A 20,317-nucleotide genomic window follows, 5' to 3' on the forward strand; every position below is an offset into this window, starting at 1 on the left:
TGTATTTTTTTTTTTTTTTTTTTCTTTTTTTGTTTGCTGCTTTCTACTGCTAATAGAGGTTTGGGTATCATGGGGTCTGCGAACCCGAATGCGGCGCAACCTTGCAAAAACGAAGACGTGGCATTGTTCCCCCTCGTGCAGCTGAACATCCCCGTTGGGAACGGCACGGATCTCGCCATGCCTGGCGGCACACAATATACTCTTCTCAGAGCTAGATTGAAATTATGTATCTAAAAACTTTGGATTAAGGAAAATAAGAACAAAACGTAGGCATATATGGGTGCAGCACACTGCAACTCCGGGCGCGGGACCCGTGGCGGCGGGTCGGGGGCCGTTCTCGCTGACACCACCACCTACCGTGGAGTAGCTTGCGCTGGATGGAAACTTTGGACGATAACGGAATAAAGACCCGTCCAGCCTGAAAGCAGCTGTTCATTCCCGGGTGAAGAATAACTCTCGTGAATCTCTCCCAGCACATCCAGTTTGCCCGTCACCAGGAAGCGACCGAAACCGATAAAGTTGACGCGAGAAAGAAAATGAAACAAGATCTGATTGGCAAGGTAGGAGACCATATCTTGATCCTAGGTGTTCTGCTTGGAGACTTTATACAAACACGATTATCATGAGCAGACCGTGTTCGTGACTGGGGGGTCTGGGGGATTGGGAAAAGCCATCTCCAAACAGCTGGCCGCGCGTGGTGGGTTACCAATTCGTCCACTTGAACCCCTCTTCTGTACTGATAATAGCCAGGTGCTCACATTACCCTTTTCTCCCGCCGTTCGGCTCCACTAGAGGAAACGAAGGAGGAAATCCTTGCGACATGTCCGAACAGAAACCAAGATATCAACACCGTCACTATCAACATGGGTGATGCCCAGATGGTAATCGCCTTTTTCCCGATCCAGATGCTAATTACCTCTGGAATGTAGATCAACTGATCTGCTTTCCCTAGGTCGATGAGGCATTCAAGAGGCAGCCTCGGCCCGCAGATATTTTGTACTGTGTGGCCGGTGGCAACCATGGCCAAAACGGCTTCTTTGTTGATATCACTGCAAAGGACCTCGAAGATTGCATGCGGAATAACTACTATTCCGCCGCATACGCCGCAAAATCCATGCTGGATATCTGGATCGCCGATGATGCATCAGTACGCAAACCAACCCGCCAGAGGCACCGGCGGATCATCTTCATCAACAGTGCTGCTGCATTCTTAGGGTTACCGGGCTCAATTGCCTACACAAGTAAGTCGCAGTCTTTGTTGTCATGATAGATGGGAGACGGCGTAAACTGAGAGGCAGCCGTGTTGCCTCGCAGCGGCCAAGTGCGCCGTGCGTGCCCTGGCGGACACACTCCGGATAGAACTGCTCCGCAACGACTGCGCGGCATCAACCTACTCAATCCACATCGCGTTCCCAGGCGACTTCGTCTCGCCAGGCTTCATGAAGGAGCAGCAAACGAAAGTAGCCCTTAACAAGACAATTCAGGGCTGAACCACCCGATCGAGCAGCTCAAGGCCAAGTTCCCGTCATCGGACAAGGTCGCGAGTCTGATCATCCATGCAGTTGACAGAGGCGACTTTATTATCTGCGAGGACTCGATGGCGGCGTCTGTCTTGTTTGCTAATATGCAGGGGCCGTCGCCCAAGAGAGGTTGGGGCGTGTTTGATGCGTTGCTTTCGCCGGTTATGAATTTGTTTGTGATGCCGTATCTAAGATGGAAGTGGGAGGGTTTGACGAGGAAGGACGGCGAGAAACTTCAGAGGTCAAGAGAATGATTAAGGAACTCTAGATACCTCCACATGCTTAGGGATGAAGGCCTGGTCAAGACATCATTGCTGAGCCGGAGGCGAAGAAAATGGAACTCGAACAACTCAAAGCACGCCTAGCCCAACTTAATAGCTTCATAAACGATCTCAACCTGCACTGCGAGGAGTTAGAACAGCTCTCAACAAGCGCCCGCAACGCGCGGGGCGCCCGCACAGGCGTGACAACACTCACAATTGATGAAGAGATAGCTCAGCACCAGAAAGATTTTATCAATACTACTGATCGAATTGTTGCAATCAAATCCTCCATTCAGCTTTTGCAGCCTTGAACAAATACGCTCGATCACTTTCACTGACATATGATAATGACACAGCAAGCTGCAATGAGCGTGGTCCTGATAAATGCCCAGTGCTAATGTGTCATTGTTTGGGTTAGCCATGGGAGTTTCAGTACAAGGCTTTTGAGGCTAGTTCTCAGACAATGCAAAGATGCAGGTGAATCAGCATTTGGTTTCCCAAGGGTATTGTTTGAATGGTTGTTCCCACTCTTTTCAGTCTCTTGTCTCTCTCTTTCAATTCCAAGCATATCACATTCTACTTCAAACCCTTCAAGTTCCTAAAGTTTCTGCTGTACTGCTTCCAACTCTGGCTTGTGTATCTCTAGGCTGAAGAAATCATTCATTCTCTTTTCAAAATGAATTTGGTCATTCCCATAATAATCATATTCAAGCACAGACCAGTACAGGTTACCAAGGTAAAGGGGTTGCAAGAGCCCGTGTGCAATAAAAAGGTCAGAAGATCGGAGGATTTTCCTCCATATTTTGGCCAATGGGAGGTTGTCAAGATACCAACACTCTGGATGATATTCACTCTCACATTGTCTTGTTCCCATTTCCAAAGTAAACAGTGTGCTTTTATAGAGCAGTCAGTGGGGCATTTTTGCGTTTCCTACCAACTCAAGGCCATCAAGCCAGGAGAGAGGAATAAACATCTGTACAGGGATGGTGTAGCTCCACTCCCAGTCCAACACAGAGACAATATTTAGGTTATCATCAACAAGTATGTTAGCAGACTGTAGATCACCATGCATCAAAATGAATGGGTCATAGTTGTATTCAGGCTTTACCCACTCCATCAAAAATGATGGAGTTTGTGCAAGCTGTAGATATGAGCAGGCATCATCTTTGCCTATAATACTGTCTCTCTGCTGATAAAAGTCATCAAGCAAAGCCTGGTGCATTGTATAGGCATAATCTATTGTTGAATGAAATGTTTGACTAGGTGCTATCCAGTGGCATGGCTCAATTACTGCAAGGGTCTGGTTGTTCATTAATAACTGAAAGTGGTTGATTGTGATCAAAAATCCAATGCTCGTCATCCGCATCCAAGGTCAGAGTGCCAATCCAGTCAAACTGGTGCTGGAACAGCTGGATATAGATATCACCAAGTTTGCTGAAAAATTCGCACTGTTCGTGATCTGGAAGCTTTTAAACTTCCACAGTGAAGAGGGACCTTCCTTCCACATAATCCAGCAGCATAAATGGGAGGCCAAGTGGATTGTCTTGTTTAATTGAATACCCATGTAAGCAGGGGATACATATTGTAGATTTTTCCGCGATGAATCTATGGTTGGTTTATGTGAGCCACAAGAAATGTCTAGGTGCATATTTAAAACTGCATTGACAGATAAAAGGACAGCCTGACAAACTGTAGCAATTTCACCGCGTAGCTTTTCCTCTGGAAAAGCCAAGCGCGGCAGAATCGGGATTCAGACCATCCATCTCTCACCCGGTGAATCTGAAATTCGACTGGAAAGCAGACATTGAACCCGCCTTTCTTCACTTCACCAAATATTCGACAGGCGCTTCTTCGCCGGATGGAATGGTGTTGCTAGCTCGCAGACAGCAGATTGATCAATGGAGGCAATAAATCCTTGCGCCTCCTTCTTTATTCTGTGTTGAGTGATAAGGTCCATTTTCTGGACGTAGTCTCTCTTTATACAGCTGAATAATCAATCCCTAAAGGGGTGGTGGTTAGTGAGAACTTGGGAGATGCATGCAGACAGCGGAGGACTTTGATGGAGGACTCGTATGCTTGTCATTCACTAAGCTACCTAAAAGGGAATCTCGGCTAACCTATGTGGGTCACGTGAGCGAGGTGCTAGTTGGATTACCTAACAGAAAAGCTCCTTTTTCTGGTATGGAGCCGAGATTCCCCTTTAGGTAGCTTAGTGAATGACAAGCATATGAGTCCTCCATCAAAGCGCCTCAGTCAGGCAGCCCCTGATCCAGTCTAGCGCCCTGCCGCCGCCCTGCCCTCGCCGCCCGTCGCGTATAAATACAGCGCTGTAATCCCTCTGTTTTTCGATCTTTCATCCTCCTTGCTCCTTCACCTACCTTCACCCACGCCTCCACCGGTGCTCACCTGTTTGTCACTTCTACCCTTCTAGCACTCTACGCGTGCCTTCAGGTGTCGCTGCATGCTTGGGCTTTTTCACACCCTCTGCCCCTTTGTCCTTCCTCTCACCCCTCCCAGGGCCCCCTTACATCACTGGATCTGGGTCCTGCACCATCCTTCCCCCTCTGGCGTGCTCTGCCCCGACGATTCTGGTATCCATTTCCAATATCCCTGGTCTGGTTCCGACCTTCTTGGGCGATGTACTTTCGCACGTGTCCCCGGCAACGCGGGCTGATCTGACGTAGTCCATGATCCCTCTCCTGCCCCCAGGACACCTGTCAAAATCTCATTCGCGGGCCCTCAAGATCATCACCATGCCCATTTGCCTTGGCTCACGGTCTGGCACAACTAGCCCTCAGACGAAGTTCTCTTGACCAACAAGAACTGCTTGAGGAAGCACCCCAGAGCCATGTTGGTGCGCGCTCCTATGAATACGACCTCAAACACTTTCACCCAATGACAAAAATCCCGCAGTGGCGAAGATGCGGAAAACTCCAAGGTGCTCCAGCCCCGGAAATTGTCAGCAATGTTCCCCAGCAGGTTCCCGTCAAGCAAGCTTTGCTTCATGTTCAGCTTAATGTGTGAAACTTGTCCAACCAGTAATGGCTTACACAGCACAATGGTTTCGTGCCGGTTGGAATATTGGCCGCTGTGCACCGCTTCACGCGCTGTTGGATGGTCCGTGTCAGGGATTCTAGGGCGATTCAGAGCCGTGCACTCCGCGGAGATTGTACACACGATGTGCAGGAGATAAACACCGAGTTCCACTTGAGAGCAAATGCATGCTTAGCAAGTACAGAAGGTGTTAGCACTGGCAGCCAGGCAATTGCTGGAACTTACACTGCGCCATTGCACCAACAACATTTGAATCAGGCGCAACTATGGTATTGAGCAAGACATGCAAGCGGGACAAAATCCCTGGCTTTTGCTGATGTTCCCTTGCCTTTTGTGGTAATCCATTGTCTAGTCACTGAGTTCGCTGCGCTGCTCTGCCCCAGACCATTACAGTCTGGTGCAATTGCTGTTTTGGGCAGTTCCCTGTCTGAATCACAATCCTGGCTTTTGCATCTTGCATCAATGCCACTTTACAGTAACTCAATGCATGATGACTTTTTCTGGGAATTTCCCATCTATAAAGGCCTGCAACCTCCTGCTGCCTCACCTGTTCTCTCCATTGATAATTCCTCAGCAAACAATCTCTTGACAGAAATAGACCCGTTCCGGTTTTACAATCCCGCGGAGGTCAAGGAGAAGAAGGAGCGGCGCAGACACACAAAGCATGACACGGCTTTGGTGGAACCTGTGTCAGTGAAATTGTCTCTATCCACTTCACAGTTATTGTCCGGTGACACAGTTTTTGTCATCAGCACCATGAGCGACCACTCAGAATACACATTGTCTCCTGAACCTTGCGATCATCATCCAGGCCGATTAGACCCGATTGCGGAAATTTCACAGGTTGAAGGTCTTCCTTTGATTAAAGTGGAGTTGGGCCAGGAGATGGAAGTCAGTGCTATGAAGCAGGTCCCTTCTTATCTTGGATTGGGCGGGATTGTAAAACTGTACTTGAAGATGGAGTACATTATCTTGCTGGTCTCCCGAGCGAAGATAGCCAGACTTGTATCGAGGAGAAACAGAAAGGAGAAGTATCGAGTAGAAGACAGAATGGACATCAAGAATGACAAGTTGGCGCCACCCTATTGTGGACTGGGAACTTCGGGCAAGTCATCCATTCCCGTTCAACCTCAAAGCAATGCATTTCTGACAGCTTCTAGATGGTCTGATCAGACTGGACAAGGCGGTGAGCCCCGACGGCTTCATTGGAATCCTGTCCTCTGGGCGAACAGTGAAAAAGGTATCCAGCGGATATGAAGTGTCTGTCGAGATGACATTAGAAGATTTGCGAGACTTTGGAGGGTTGGATTTGTTGGAAATGTATTAGGGTAGTGGGAATTGTTGTCTGAGATCCAGAAACAGGTAGTTAATTGAGTCCAAAATCTGTACACCCTGGCACCAGTCTCCCCTCACACCTTTCTCGACAAAGCTACCAATGGCAGCTCCACCTATCAACCTCAATTGTAATCAAAGAGTTCAGAAGCCCTCCAGCACTTCAATCCATTCTTTGTAGAGTCTTCTCCACCTCAATGAAATGGCCATGGTCTCCTCTGACAATCCCGCCCGCTCTTCGAGTTCCTTCAATTTCACAGAAGGATCGGGATGTATTGTCACTCGGGCTTCCCGCACTCTCCGTAAATGCTGAAATGCATCCAAGTACAAGGGTAAGACGTTATAAGTGTTATGAATGTCTAGAAGGTGACTGCCGAATGATGCAACTGAAATATGGAGCTTAATATTGGCACCATGGAGTTGTGCTGCAATAAGCCTAGCGTTGCTGAGGGTTTCGTCGTGCTTTCCACGCCTATATATATCCATCGTGAAACGGAATTGTTTGAAACGCTGCCAGGAACCAGGTCGCACTGAGAGGCATTTTCTTTGCAAGATGTATATTCCTTCATGGTGTAAATAGATCTTGCATACAAAGTTTCGGTAGAGTATATCACTTGCTTCCTCGAAGATTTGACGATTCAGTCGCGCCATTTTCAGAAAACTGTAATATGTGTAGAATTGAACATATTGGCTCTGATAGTCATCAAGAATATATGAAAAGATCTGCTGACGAAGTTCAGTCGGTAGACGCAGTATGTAGCATGGCAGTGGAAAATCCGCGTGTTCAGAACAGAGTTGTCGTCTTTCGGACCAGGGAATCTTTTTGAGGCATTTGTGGTTGCCTCCAAGCGCTGCCTGACAAGAGGCTACAGTCTGTCCGAGTTTTTGGTGAATCCAGCAGATCGGGAGTCCGTGGGACGCTGGTACAATAGTGGCCCGATTTTTGCACGCACCGAAGGAATGTGTCAGGGCTGAGCACTGAAGAGACGTTTTCTTTTGTTCACAGGTGGTCTTTGGGTGTTGCCCGCCTCCTTCAGCTGACTTTCTCTTGCGTGCCCGTGTTTGACGTTTGACTGGAGGTGGTTGTGGCGGAGACAAGACCACTGCAAGTTGCTTGTTTCCCCATTCCCAACTTTGTTCCTTCCATCGGAGCTGTCTGACGCTGGGTTGGGGGCGGTGATTGAGCCTTTGATGGATTTGGACTTCTTGGGCTGGATGGCAAGCGGAACACTGAGGTGTTCATGGCGGGATTGAAGGAATTCTTCAGACATCTTGATTAACTCAGAAGTTTTGACGCAGTTATTGAGAGCATCATGAAGGAGCTCTTCATTCAATCTGTTGACTTGTGATTTAGGCAACAATCCATAACTTGTGGAGGAACCTTTAAATCACATGAAAATTTGAGACCCTTACTTAAACCATTCATTGGCACCGCGACACGTCTTGTGGCTCCCAGCACAGCCACGGGGTCAGCCACATGAGAATCACAACTCAGGTACGGAGTACGCTCACATTGTTGGAAGGCCAGCACATACTAACAGGCCGCAAAGTAGGTCATTATTGTCATCAGAGGATTTGATATATTGGGCCTCTTCACTCGCATTCAACATCACGGACTTTGATGGATGATGGTTGAAACTCCCTTTTCTGGGTATGACTGCTGGGTTGTTGTACTCTTAAACAATTTCGATTTGCGTCGGCGCAGCCGTTTCTGCTGGTTCTTGGCGTCAAAAAGCGACGCGCCGACGCAAGGCCTTCGGCCCACAGCCACCCCACCCAGCAGCCACGCACCAACCAGCGCGCCCACATGATCACCTGTGTATCGCGCGACGGATCAGCGTCTTGCTGTTGACCAGGGCCACAGATTTCGCGCGCAAGACCACCCAAAAACAGCTCCCTTCCAACATTCAGTGCTTCAGTCACCCACACCCAGTCACCCCACATATATATCGCCCGTGAAAAGTCGAAATTTGTATGTATTTTGAGGTGGCCGACTCGGTTGTGGATTACGTTAGCACTAGGCGCTGCTTATTAAGCAGTAATGAAGGTCTAAGCGCTCACCCAACCCACGAGGTTTGCCAACTAACATCACCGACATCAAATCCAACGCCATCACCTCTTTGAATCTGTATCAGCCGTGTCATCTTTGATTTTACTGCATTTGTATCGATGCTTCCCTCGCTTTTACATTTCATACCCCGGTTCGGACGATGGAAGCCCCTAAGCTTTTCCAATTCGAACTTTCCCCGGATACCACTGGCTCAAAAATCGAAGAAGAGACAATCCCAGGTTACGTCGCCGCGCGGTACTATCCCGTTCGCATTGGGGAGGTCTTCAATGAGAGATACCAAGTCGTTGGTAAACTCGGATATGGAGCAACTTCGACAGTGTGGCTTGCGCGGGACATGAAGTAAGATCCGATCTCCATAAAATTGTGTTAAATGCCTGAACTAAAACCATCTTCAGCCGCTGCAATTATGTTACCCTCAAGATATTCATTACATCTACATCCATGAGCCAGCAATTGGATGGCGAGCTCAATATGTACAAACGCCTGGAGCGAGGCTCGAAATCTCATCCTGGTCGCAAAGCTGTGCGGATGCTTCTCGACTCTTTTGATGTTAATGGGCCCACGGATAAACACAGATGCCTTGTACATCCTCCCCTATGGGAGAGCGTCTTGACCTTTCTTCGCCGCAACCCAATTCACAGGCTACCCGTTCCAGTCATGGCAACTGTACTAAAGTATCTCCTTCTAGCACTGGACTATTTGCATTCCGAATGCAAGATTATCCACGGTGACATCAAATCCGATAACATCATGCTCGGCATTGCTGATGATTCGGTTTTCACCCATTTTGAGGAAAGCGAGCTTCAAACACCCTGTCCACGGAAAGAACTAGATGATGGTCGCATCATCTACGAGTCCCGCCAACTCACAATGCCAAAGAACTTTGCCCCCCCTGTGTTATGCGATTTTGGGTCAGCCATGCCTGGAGATGTTGATGAGCATTTGGAAGATATCCAACCAAACTTCTATCGAGCGCCAGAGGTGATCCTCGAGATTCCATGGTCATACAGCGTTGATATATGGAACGCAGGCTGTGTGGCGTGGGATATGTTCGAAGGCGAGTTTCTGTTTACTGGACATGATCCGGAACTCCAGACCTACCGAAGTAGAGCACATCTAGCTGAGATGATTGGTCTTCTTGGGCCACCGCCGCCTAACCTCCTTGCTCAGGGTAGGCTGACGAGCAAATTCTTTTCAGAGGAAGGTAGGCAAACTGCTTTTCTCCCCTCCACTTTTCATTGCTACTTACATCCCTTTTCACCCTTCTCAACTCTTCTGCGTTCTGTCTAACTTATTTAGGCGAATTTTGTGCCGGAATTCCTTTGCAAGATCCAGTTCCACTCGAAGAGAGAGAAACTGCTCTCAAGGAACAACAGGAGGACAGGGAGAAGTTTCTGTGTCTGATGCGGAAAATGGTGCAGTGGGAACCGGGCAAGCGAAGCTCTGCGAAGGAACTTGTGCAAGATGAATGGATCCGTGCGCATTCATGAAAAGGAAAATGCCGGCCTTGGTTCAGCCTTTATCACAAATCTGGGCCGCCATCTCGGATCTCTTGAGAACCTGTGACTTGCTTTATTCAGTGAGGGATCAGAAGGTGAAAGAAACCCAAATGATGTGGAAATACTAGTATCTGATTTTGAATTTAAGACCTAGTCACATAAGCCATCAAAGCAAGAAGAACGATAGAAGAGCCTACGACCGGCATCCCGATAAAGCCGGCAACAAACTTATCCCCTGCAAACCAAGTTCTATTCCCGAGGTCCCTCTTCAGCAGCCATGTCCACGGGTCCTCCCTGCGTGGCCGACGTCGAATACTCGCGTTTATCGCCAACTCTGATGGTGCCAGTACCGTTCGCATAGATGTGATGGGTTCGAGCCGGCCCATTGGTAGGCTTGACTCGAGCGCTGATAATCAGCTCTTTATCTTTAGGGTTGTAATGAGATCGATGGATAGGGCTACTGCTGTCGTTGCGGTGCCTATGTGAACAGTCGTAAGTAGCACGTCCTAGTAGGCTGGGCAAAGGAAAGAGATATAGGAGTACTGACAAAATCTCGATAGATTCGATTTCGCCGACTTTCTAAGAGAGGTTTAGAGTACAGAATTTCATTATCGTTCTAGGATGTTGCGTACCTTGACGGCACCATTGGCCGCATAATGATCTACCGCCTGCCGGAACTCCGGCGTGAGAAGCTCCTTATCATAGCCCAACCATCTCACAAGGGTCCGAGCGGTTGAAGAGAATGCACGGGCCATAATGGTTGCTCCTTGGTGTATCGAGTAGAGAACTAGACGGATCAGAAGCAGAAGGATTTTACGTGAAATTGAAGATAACAATGCAGAGAGCCATCAGATCTTGTCCTGGAAGGATTCCAAACAGTTTATAACTGCGATTCTTGCCAGTTGTCGAGCTTGTAGCCGCCTTGGTGTGATGCGGAGGATGAATGTGATTGAAGAGCTGCACAGGCTGTTGGACCCAGCCTTCTCCACCCATGCTGCCAAGCATCACGGACCCGTCCATTTCCCGAAGTCATGACAAATGATTCGTCGCTGCTGTACATGTCAATCAACATGGTGGGGGGACGCGATTTCTGGGGACACTTCTGCACCTCGGGGGACGCGACATTGTGACAAGTACCTCCGGTCGGTCACTATCTGGTCCTAACTACTAGAGGGGGTGAGCAGCATGGGATGGGGGAGAGAGGTTATAATAGCCATATGGCAGAAAAGGCCGCTTGGCCTCGAGCACACGGGGTCAAACGACCATGTTCGAGCAGCCCGGTGTCCTTGACGCCCAGAAGGTCGATAGGGCCATATGGTCGACGGGCCCGCTGTCCTTGACGCCCACACGGTCGACAGGGCCATATGGTTGCCGGGCTCAGCGTCCTCGACGCCCACACGATTTCTTTTTTTAGACCTTAAGCAGGAAGAATCAGAGCAAACGACAGTCATTATGCCGTGGTTAGCCCATGGTTGCCATTACTCTACTTAGAAGCTTTTAAGGAACGCTTAACCTAGCGACAACAAAGATATCAAGAGTGAAGCCACAGATGCCAGTATTGCTTGAAAACTAGAGGATAAAGATTCTGTTGCATTTTATTGGTTTGACTATTATATCCCAAGCTCTGTTAATTCACAATATCAATATTCCTGAAGTGCCCTGCTGTCTTCCCTTTTGCTCTTCGACAATCCTCAGGTGATATGTGAAGTGGAAGAGGATACTGATGGGCCTGTTGATGTCAGCCAAAGCATCCACTCTGGGACTGGAGAATGTACTATTTGCTCAGCTGATAGTGGCTGATTCCCATTTGTGTATAAGGTGAAGTACTGATTGTTCACATAGACAATGATATAGACATCAGCTCCACATTTATTGCTGTATTCTGCACTCTTTCTGAAGAGGGTTTCTCTCTGCCCAAGTTTCTTTTTGGTTGATGTTTGATAATCTTCAACTTTTTTTTCAAGCTGTGAAAGGATCTCCAGTGGGTGTCAAGGACACCAGGCTGCTCGAACAGATGGTCATTTGACCCCATGTGCTTGAGGCCAAGCGGCCTTTTCTGCCATATGGCTATTATAACCTCTCTCCCCCATCCCATGCTGCTCACCTGCTCTAGTGCCAGGGGCATACCACCGGTCTCGTACAAGCACAGCATACTATTGATAGTTTTCCTATTAACTTCATCTCGCAGCTGTGAGTGCAGGCAATGCCCACTTAACCATCCACTCTGACTTGAGGATTTCCTCAGCTGTCGGTCGCTGTTCCGGCCGGAATGCCAACATTCGGCGCATCAAATCAAGGATAGCAGCCGTTTCATCTACTTCAAACACGCCCATTCCACGCTTTCGTCGATATCTTTGTATGCCTTCCTCGAATGCTTCATCAATTGGAGGCCACACATCCCGGTCTTCTCTTGGGTGTCCATCCTGGTTGAAGAACTGGCCCCGTTCGTCCCACCGCTCCCACCAGCTTGAGGGCATTGGTCCCAGCACATCAATCTGCTGAGACACAATCTCATCTGCAGTTATGAACTCACTACTGAAAATCGCCTTCATGCCAAGAATTTCCCAAATTGTTGTGGCCAGACTCCAGATATCTGCTGAAAATGATAGTGGAGACTGTGGTTCAAATCGTGCTTCCGGAGGCCGCATAGCTAATGGTGTATGGCAACTTTCCCCAAGGCGGACATTCAAGGCTGGCGAAAAGGCTTCACCAAAGTCGCTAAGAAGCACCTCAGCATCAGACAATGAGAATTCTTCTGCATCTTTACCAAGGTGTGGTGTATAACAGCAGTTGCTGGGACTTGGGTGGAAGCGGTTTTCCATCGCACCGTGTGACTGGGACTGCCTGCGGTTTGCCATATGTTTCATATAGCTGCTCGATGGGAAGCTGATCAAAGCTCGAAGGTAGTTTAACCAAGACATTGCGAAGATGGATGTCTAAATAAAGATGCACCAAATATTAGTTAAAAAGGATTTTGGTATCAAGAATTGCAATTGTATGAGACAAACCTCCATGAACATAGCCTTGTGAATGCATATATGCAATAGCTAGTGTGAGGCCAGCTGATAGTGCACGTGTAACTTCAAGAGGAAACAGGCGGCTGAAAGAGACCTCTCTAAGATTGCATCTCGCAGGAGTCATTGTGTAGCATGGATGAGTCCCATTGGGGCCGCGTAGCTCGAATTCATCAAGGGGCAATGGTATTGACTTGCGTCCTGGGTGTGTGGACAAAGACGATGGTTGTGGTACCAAGAGGGCCCGGAGAATTTTCGACTCATGCGGAAGCGAGTTCGCAATCCCAACTTTGACAGCAACATAGTGATTCAACCGAGTGTCTTTAGCTAGCCAAACCGTTGAATAGCCTCCAAAACCAGCTTATCCACGATGCGGTATCGCTTATGTAGCATATCCCCAATCATAATAGGATGATAACCCCTGAGCTTGTATTTTTCAAGCGATTCCGCACCATTGATCCAGTTGTATTGGACGTCATCTTCGCCATGTAGCATTGTGGAATAAGAAGATGAGAAGCTCAACCCGAACTTCTGGAAGCGACGAATGTATAGTGAGGACTTCGACAAGAAAACAGGGATGGAGAGCGAGCCATCTCAAGCTGATGTGGTGATGGTTGTTTGGTGTCAAGAGTGTGAAGAAACTGAGAAACAAAGCCCGACGCCTCATTCGCTGGTTTCCAGACTGACCAGCCCAAGCGCCCAACAACCCATCTGACCAGTCAAGTTTTCGTGCGGCTCGAAGTGACAGGGTGCGGATGCCTCCCCGCTCTTTTCCAGGGGGAAGGAAAGAATTCATAATGGGCAAGATGCGCCCTGTTTTCAGTCCCTTCAGTCCAATCTACAGTATTTGAGCTCCTGCAAGAGTGAGAGTGCTGTCTTCTTACATTAAGTTGGTTGCGTCACTTGAACCATGGCAGCACCAGGGGGGGTGAACTTTGTCAGATTCTTTTTCTACGCCGGCAACACGATGAGTGCGAGCCGAAAGAAGGCTCTTGTTGCCCTTGCCTATGCGACAGCTCGAGACCAAAAGCTGGCTCCTAAGGCGATTCTCATTCGGTTGGTCATACCCAGCTTTGCTTTTAGTGCAAGTGCTATCCAGTACTAACCAGACTGTGTATTAGATCTGACGTGCATGATACTACCACGGTCGCAGGCAAGCATGTCAAAGATACCAAAGGTTGGCATGGCACCTTTGCCTTCAAAGACGACAACCAGGTGGAGCGGGAATTCCATGTGGCATCGCATGGGTATACGAACAGCAAGGAGGATTTCAGCCTCAAGGAGGCAACACATACCCCAGAAAAGGAGGATAGCACTTCACGGGGCGGGGCTGGATCTGGGAAGGTTGTTTGGCCTGCAGAGCATCTTCTTGAGGAATATGTGGACAGTCCTATTGGTTACTCGCACCTTCCAGAGCAGAATTAAGAGCCAGGAAGCCATGTAGTTCCTCATTACCGCTGACATACCAATCCTGGAACCTTTTTCGGCTCCTCTGTACTTGAACGCAGCACAAGTAGAGATTGAGACCTTGAAGCGTTCAGTCCGAGTTGTATTTGACTTTGAATACCCATTTGCTAGAGACGACTGGGTGATTGGATGGTCCTTTTGACTAGATTCCAGGTTCCAAACTTGTCTCTTCGCATAGTGTAGATGTGCTCCATATTGCTCAGCATGAAAGTATGTTCTCCTTAGTGTTCACTTGATGATGCCAACAACTTTTACGCAAATAAGATTGCCGCTATTCATTCTAATATCATGGTGGCCCTGCTCCCCCCAGGACAAACCTTAAGCTTAAACTAGGAGTCTGTCCATCCTACTAGACTACGGGAATCGTTTGACCAGCTTACATTTTTCCTTCCTCGTGCTTGTAGCAGTCGCTGGCGACTGTTCCATCGCCTGAGCCCGGCGTAAGGACCACCGTTGCTGCAGGGAGGCCTTTGTCCGGCGTGGAAAGTGCTGCTCGATCTCTCACCAACGCCAACCCTGCGCCTTCATTTTGATAAGACGCTCTTCATCATGCCGGGTCCACCAAGATGGTTTCGTGCCCAGTTTCCCACGCAGTTCACTGTCACTCGTGCTCTGGGTATCTGTCATTGCTTCCTCGTCATCCGCGGAGGGTGCTGGGCCCGGTGACGGATCCCTACGGTATTCAAGAAGCTTCTGTGTGAAGGCGGACACCAGGGCTGAAATGTCTTCGGGGGATAACCATCGACAGCTCTCAGTCTGCGCGGCAATATTGGGTGACGATACATTGGTTAGCTGCATGTTCTGAGACTTTGACTTGGGCCTCCCACGATCCTTGACGGCTCGTGCGATCTGAGGCTGAGACCGATGCCGAGACGAAGATGGACATGATGTGGTAACTGTTGACCACGAGCTGATCTTGCGCCGCTTTGACACCGGCTTTTTCACTGAATCACTGGCGTCACTGCTATTCGCAGCGTAATCGTCGTCCGAGTAGTCAGAGGGATCGTGCTGGCTGCCTGTATCACTCTCGCCTTGGTCAGCAGCCGGCACGGCATGACCATGAGGATGGCGGTCTGGCCCAGCCTGAGAACGACGTCGCTTGTCCCTCGGCCCCTTGGATGCCGGAATCACGACCGCGACCATGGTCTGCATGGACCCAGCATCAGATGGCGGTCTTCTTCTCCTGAAAGGATATTGCCGCTGCCCAGTATTACGTGGAGTTGCACCAGTCACATCTTTCGGTCGCTCTGGTTCGATGCGGCGGACCACTGACGGGGAACGAGCGGAATTTGCACGCCCAACCCTGGCATTGGTCTGCTTCGATCGTGGTGGACGCTTCTATATGGGCATGTGAGAAAAAGACGGCCCCAGTGGGGAAAAGAAGCACAACATGAACTCACCTTGGCTTCCATGTGGTAGCTCTTGATATGCTTCTTCATCCGGGTGCTTGTCCAACCCTGACAAGGGCGGCTTCGGAGGCGACGCAGGGCTCAGATGTTCAGCACTGACAAGTGGTTCCAGTGGGCCGGCAGAGTCGGGAGTGAAAGGGTCCGCTGGTGAATCTAGAATCAGTTGACCCTCATTATTGTGATCCTGGCCCAGGTCATTGCCTCTCCTTAAGATGTCTAGAATGCAATCTCTGTTAGAAATACAATCAATTTTGATTTCTGTCAACAGATGGAGATATGCAGAATAAAGAACCCACCTGTAGGATCACTTGTCCCATTGGAAGAATGTTGCACACCATTCTCTCAGGTAGCAGTGTCGGCGGTCAAATCCACAACTGTCCTGTCACTATCGTCAAGGCCTTCCATCTCATGAAAGGCCTTGTCAAAATTGTTTGGCTGAACTGTTCGCGCCTGACTTTCAGGTTGATGACTGTCCTCAAATGATGTGCATTGAGGGGCACTGGCAAAGGGCCAATTAGGTAAAGATGTGCTTTTGGTGCAGAAGGGTAGGGCCAGAGTGATGGAGGGAAAGCATAGAGAGTGAAGAGGGAACTGGGACATGCAGGAAGCTGTGGTGAGGAAGGCAAAAGATAAGGATTTGGGGGTTTGGGAGGAAGTTTTGCAGAGGGAAAATGTCCATGAAGTTTTTGGATTGTGAGAGGTTTGGGGCAAGATGGAGTATAGTTGACAAACAAGTTGAAACTGAAAGGAATATGTTGCTCAACTGAAGAATGAAGATGACTTGCAGTCTAATACCACAGTGGATTTCAGTGGGAAGCTGGGAGTCTATATAGAAGCATCTGCTAGTCCTGCACCCACTGGCGCAACAGATGAAGCAGTGCTCCTTCCCCCCTTCCAAACAAACCTTCACACTGCCTCCAAGCCCTCCCAGCCCAGTCAAATAATGAGTGCACTTGTATCCTGGCGGGACACTATACCAGGACCGCACCATGTAATGCCAGAATGTTGTCTTGACAAGAAAGAGTGACCAAGCAGTGAGTTCCACAGTCACAATCTGCCAGTCACTGACCCAGATAGATGCTAAGGTTGGTTGAAATGACACATTTCAGGCCCAATGCCATGAGTGAAGACAAATCAGAAGCAATTCCTGCAATTGAATGAGACGACCGCTGCAGGGTGACATTGTAAGTCAGCCAGCCCTGATCTTGCAGGTGATGTGGCCCCTCGAGTCCCCATCACTCAACATGTGCTCCATATCCTGGCTGAGCCCCATCATCCACGCAGGGCTATTGGAGGAAGTGGTGTGTGACTTCAGCTGGATTACGTTGTGCTAAGTCGCATGAGACAAGCCGAGGCCACACTAACAGATTGTATCCGGAAATCAACTCACTTGGAACATCCTAGGCAGAACATGGGACTCATTCTATCACTAAATTTCCCACCATGATTTGCCGGTTGGAATATATCCGTCGTCTGCCTTCTCTAACAGGGATCGGGTCAGAGACCCAGAAGGGGCTGTACCACAATTTCCGGCACATCTCCACCCCAGCCCGAGAGATTAGGCGAAGTGGAGGGAGGGTGCAAGGCACAGAGTCATGGAACCAAACTCAAGGACTGACAAGGAAGCGCGTAGGAAGTGTGAAAATATGCCTGGCTTCCAAAGGAGGGGACAAAGCAAGAAATTAGAGGGCGCGAGAAGCAGTAGGATGGTAAAGACAGCGTTTGTTCAAATGCGGGAGCGTTCAATGGATCACACCAGGCCTGAGAGGCGGTTGATTCCGCGGCAATGAGACAGGGATCCGTGAGCGGGATAAAAAGGAGGGGGCTGAAACAGGGCGCTCAGCTCCGAGGATCGCCGGCAGTGAAGGACAAAGGAAGACAGGAGCGGGTGATGGAAAAAGAGGAGGAAGTGCGTGCACAACAGAGGGAAGATGGAGCAGCTTTTATAGTCGCGGCGGGCGAACGCGAGGTGACATCACAGCCGCCAGCACGGGCACCATCCCCGAATGGGCAGCGCTAAACCACAGCGGGCGATGCCTAACCCAAACAGGGCGGCGCTAAGCCACATCAGACGCGGAGCGCAAAACCGGCCGCGCTGACGCAAATCGAAGTTGCTCTCCCCACACTAACTACAACTCCCGCCTACCGCCTTTCATATAAGCAAAGATACCCCTTTCTATTTTCAATCTACTGTCATCCTGGAAATTTCCAAAAGACATTGCTTTGGAAATGCTGGGAAAGTTGTAAGTAATTGTCCATTTGCATTATTTTGAGTGATAAACTCCGCGCAGACTTCAAATAAATTTATAGAGGTATCCTTCTAGTTAATAAGTAGCCGCGCCATGGCAAGTGCAGGAAAACAGGAGCCCCACAATCACTCAATCTTATCTTCAGCCTCAGCTAGGAAATCTGTTTATTGTTGGGGACTCGGGTGCCTCAAGAAGACATCAAATTATGAACCACAGGAAACAAGAATAATGACAGAAACCTGCCATATGCAAAGAAGAGAACAGGTGGCAGGGAATGATTGATCTGATATCAGAGCAGGACAGCTCATCACATGACATGTCCTGTCAACCCACCCTTCTATTAGTGCTGTGTCATATCTTCTACTTTGCAATTTATTCCAGTCTGTCATTCTCCCATTCCAATCATTGCTCATTTCACTGCTCATCATGCTTATTTATGAATGTGAGAACTGTTCACACCATTTCAACACCCAGTGTGCCTGTGAACAGCATATGAACAACACAGATCACTGGTTGCCAGAGTTTGAGTGCGAGACATGTTCACATCCATTCAAAACTCAGCGTGCTTGTGAACAGCACATGGATGCTCTTGGGCATCAAGAACCCAAGGTCCCATGCGATGTATGTGGCAAAAGGTTCCACACACAGAATGCCGCCAACCAGCATATGAGAGACCTTGGCCACCAGAAGAACTACTGCAAGAATTGTCGTCTCTTGTTTCAGAATGGAAACAATCTGTGAATGGTAAGGTACCTATGTCAACAGTTTATATGCCAGCTATTTATGAGTGATATAGCATCTTAACTCCAGAATCCACCGCGGTGCCAGTGTCCCCTGCCATTTCTGCGGCAAGAAGTACACTTCAGCAAGCAGCGTTACTCATCACCTTGAACTGGGTTCTTGTCGCTGCGCCAAAGGGGTGAATCATACTTCCATCCTCCATGCTATACAACAACGTGACCCACATCACATCATTACCGACAAACAGATTGAATGGTACAAGGAGGATGTGTCAAAATACCTAGCCACAGACCTCGCATACAATGGTTTCTTCTGGGAGTGCTATCTATGTCACGCCGAATTTGGGACAAAAGGTGCTCTGAATGCGCATATCAACTCGCCCGCGCACAGTCAGAGGATGTACCATTGCCCAAAATGCAGAAAGAAGTTTAAAAGGCTCGCTGGGCTACTTCAAACAGCTCTGCCCATGAAAATCTGCTCGCAACACCAAAGTGTACCAACATGATTGATCCCGCAGATATTTACGCGATTCTTTTATTGGCGGAGCAGGTCTAGTTATCACATCCCATTTGATATGCTGCAGCATCCGCGTAGCAAGAGCTTGCTTTGGAGCCTACCTCACAAGATATATTGTGTATCCTTTTTTCATTCCCTGCCTTTGGCTTTTCAGCCCAGTCACCAGGCGTCGGCTGCTTCTACTGATACTCTATTGCACTGCTCAATTACTCTCGCCCTAGTTGGGGTACTTATTATCCATGTGCTCAGGTTTGTGGATATCTCTGTCCATATATAGTCTCAATCTGACTCATTTATACTAGCTACGCGAAGAAATTCAGCGCCTGCGTCAGGAAAATGAGCAACTTCACAAGGAAAATCAGCAACTTCGTCAGGAAAATAAGCAGCTTGATTATAGTCTTGATCTCCTCTGCAGTCGCATGCCCTCTGGTAACCCTGTTCCACCGGAGGAACATAGCTGAAAAGCTGGTGCTACAGCAACAGTAAGTTGGTTAATGGCAGAGTTGACATATGGTGGGTGGCAGGGAAGCACAAGAGGAAGAGCATGCAAGGAATGATACAGTGTTTGATGTAGGCATTTACCCATGTTGAACTCATCCAAGAATATCCTTAATATGCCTCTCCTGGAAACAAAGATCAAGACAAAATGAAGGTCAAGGAGAAATATGGAAACACAGGCAGCTACAAGCCAAAAGCCCCCAAGAGATGACAAAGAGTGACCAGGAGGCATGCGGGCCCGTGGCTGGTGCTGGTAGGAGATCCAGGAGTCAGTGCTATAATCACTAGTCATCCCTAATATGGGAACTTATTTGAGCACGGGGTTTCCAAAATGTGTGTCATACAGGTCTGGAATCAGAATGACTGTGTGGCCAATTATGACTTTGGACATTTTGCCGATCCAAAACATATTTTAAATATTATAGGTCATAGACAACATAGAAATAGATGAACAAGCAATTAAATTATACAGGATCAAACAGCTTGAACTAAGTCTCCTAAATAAAACCACCAATTTTCCAGACTATTAGTGCCGCTGTGCTGCTTCAGCTATGACTTTGAGAGTCTTCCTCACCACCCAAGGCCTTGTGAAGCACATTGTTTCTTGACTAACTAGTGAACTCAAGAAGAATATGGTGGCGTCAGCTCAGGACTAGGGCACATGCAAGGCACGAGCTTGAAGAC

At 48.6% G+C, this 20,317-nt stretch overlaps 10 protein-coding genes across 10 annotated transcripts; 4 read left to right on the forward strand and 6 right to left on the reverse strand.

Annotated features, from left to right (window-relative positions):
* Nucleotides 1-374: 374 nt before the first annotated feature.
* On the forward strand, nt 375-1,490 carry D8B26_008382 (uncharacterized protein; the record flags this gene model as incomplete). The annotated part of the gene is made up of 5 exons (XM_066125832.1): nt 375-560; nt 631-697; nt 751-881; nt 953-1,241; nt 1,315-1,490. Exons 1-5 carry the CDS (start codon nt 537-539, stop codon nt 1,488-1,490), a joined length of 687 nt encoding a protein of 228 aa, XP_065981916.1. The 5' UTR covers nt 375-536.
* Nucleotides 1,491-5,299: 3,809 nt separating this feature from the next.
* Nucleotides 5,300-6,094, forward strand: D8B26_008383 (uncharacterized protein; the record flags this gene model as incomplete). The annotated part of the gene is made up of 1 exon (XM_066125833.1): nt 5,300-6,094. The coding sequence occupies one exon, from the start codon at nt 5,300-5,302 to the stop codon at nt 6,092-6,094; it is 795 nt and encodes a 264-aa protein (XP_065981917.1).
* A 219-nt stretch (nt 6,095-6,313) lies between these two features.
* D8B26_008384 (uncharacterized protein) lies at nt 6,314-6,655 on the reverse strand (the record flags this gene model as incomplete). Its single annotated transcript, XM_066125834.1, has 1 exon — nt 6,314-6,655. One exon carries the CDS (start codon nt 6,653-6,655, stop codon nt 6,314-6,316), a length of 342 nt encoding a protein of 113 aa, XP_065981918.1.
* A 479-nt stretch (nt 6,656-7,134) lies between these two features.
* D8B26_008385 (uncharacterized protein) lies at nt 7,135-7,779 on the reverse strand (the record flags this gene model as incomplete). The annotated part of the gene is made up of 2 exons (XM_066125835.1): nt 7,135-7,504; nt 7,682-7,779. 2 exons carry the CDS (start codon nt 7,777-7,779, stop codon nt 7,135-7,137), a joined length of 468 nt encoding a protein of 155 aa, XP_065981919.1.
* Nucleotides 7,780-8,379: 600 nt separating this feature from the next.
* On the forward strand, nt 8,380-11,100 carry D8B26_008386 (uncharacterized protein; the record flags this gene model as incomplete). Its single annotated transcript, XM_066125836.1, has 4 exons — nt 8,380-8,579; nt 8,636-9,444; nt 9,540-10,231; nt 10,300-11,100. The coding sequence occupies 3 exons, from the start codon at nt 8,380-8,382 to the stop codon at nt 9,728-9,730; spliced, it is 1,200 nt and encodes a 399-aa protein (XP_065981920.1). The 3' UTR covers nt 9,731-10,231; nt 10,300-11,100.
* On the reverse strand, nt 9,989-10,494 carry D8B26_008387 (uncharacterized protein; the record flags this gene model as incomplete). The annotated part of the gene is made up of 3 exons (XM_003067450.2): nt 9,989-10,217; nt 10,287-10,318; nt 10,372-10,494. 3 exons carry the CDS (start codon nt 10,492-10,494, stop codon nt 9,989-9,991), a joined length of 384 nt encoding a protein of 127 aa, XP_003067496.1.
* An 816-nt stretch (nt 11,101-11,916) lies between the features above and the next one.
* D8B26_008388 (uncharacterized protein) lies at nt 11,917-12,660 on the reverse strand (the record flags this gene model as incomplete). The annotated part of the gene is made up of 1 exon (XM_066125837.1): nt 11,917-12,660. One exon carries the CDS (start codon nt 12,658-12,660, stop codon nt 11,917-11,919), a length of 744 nt encoding a protein of 247 aa, XP_065981921.1.
* A 420-nt stretch (nt 12,661-13,080) lies between these two features.
* D8B26_008389 (uncharacterized protein) lies at nt 13,081-13,248 on the reverse strand (the record flags this gene model as incomplete). Its single annotated transcript, XM_066125838.1, has 1 exon — nt 13,081-13,248. The coding sequence occupies one exon, from the start codon at nt 13,246-13,248 to the stop codon at nt 13,081-13,083; it is 168 nt and encodes a 55-aa protein (XP_065981922.1).
* Nucleotides 13,249-13,663: 415 nt separating this feature from the next.
* D8B26_008390 (uncharacterized protein) lies at nt 13,664-14,178 on the forward strand (the record flags this gene model as incomplete). Its single annotated transcript, XM_066125839.1, has 2 exons — nt 13,664-13,809; nt 13,875-14,178. The coding sequence occupies 2 exons, from the start codon at nt 13,664-13,666 to the stop codon at nt 14,176-14,178; spliced, it is 450 nt and encodes a 149-aa protein (XP_065981923.1).
* Nucleotides 14,179-14,721: 543 nt separating this feature from the next.
* D8B26_008391 (uncharacterized protein) lies at nt 14,722-15,659 on the reverse strand (the record flags this gene model as incomplete). The annotated part of the gene is made up of 2 exons (XM_066125840.1): nt 14,722-15,558; nt 15,621-15,659. The coding sequence occupies 2 exons, from the start codon at nt 15,657-15,659 to the stop codon at nt 14,722-14,724; spliced, it is 876 nt and encodes a 291-aa protein (XP_065981924.1).
* Nucleotides 15,660-20,317: the final 4,658 nt, after the last annotated feature.

Source organism: Coccidioides posadasii, chromosome 6 (genome assembly GCF_018416015.2).
Source record: "Coccidioides posadasii str. Silveira chromosome 6, complete sequence".
Classification (NCBI taxonomy): Eukaryota; Fungi; Ascomycota; class Eurotiomycetes; order Onygenales; family Onygenaceae; genus Coccidioides; species Coccidioides posadasii.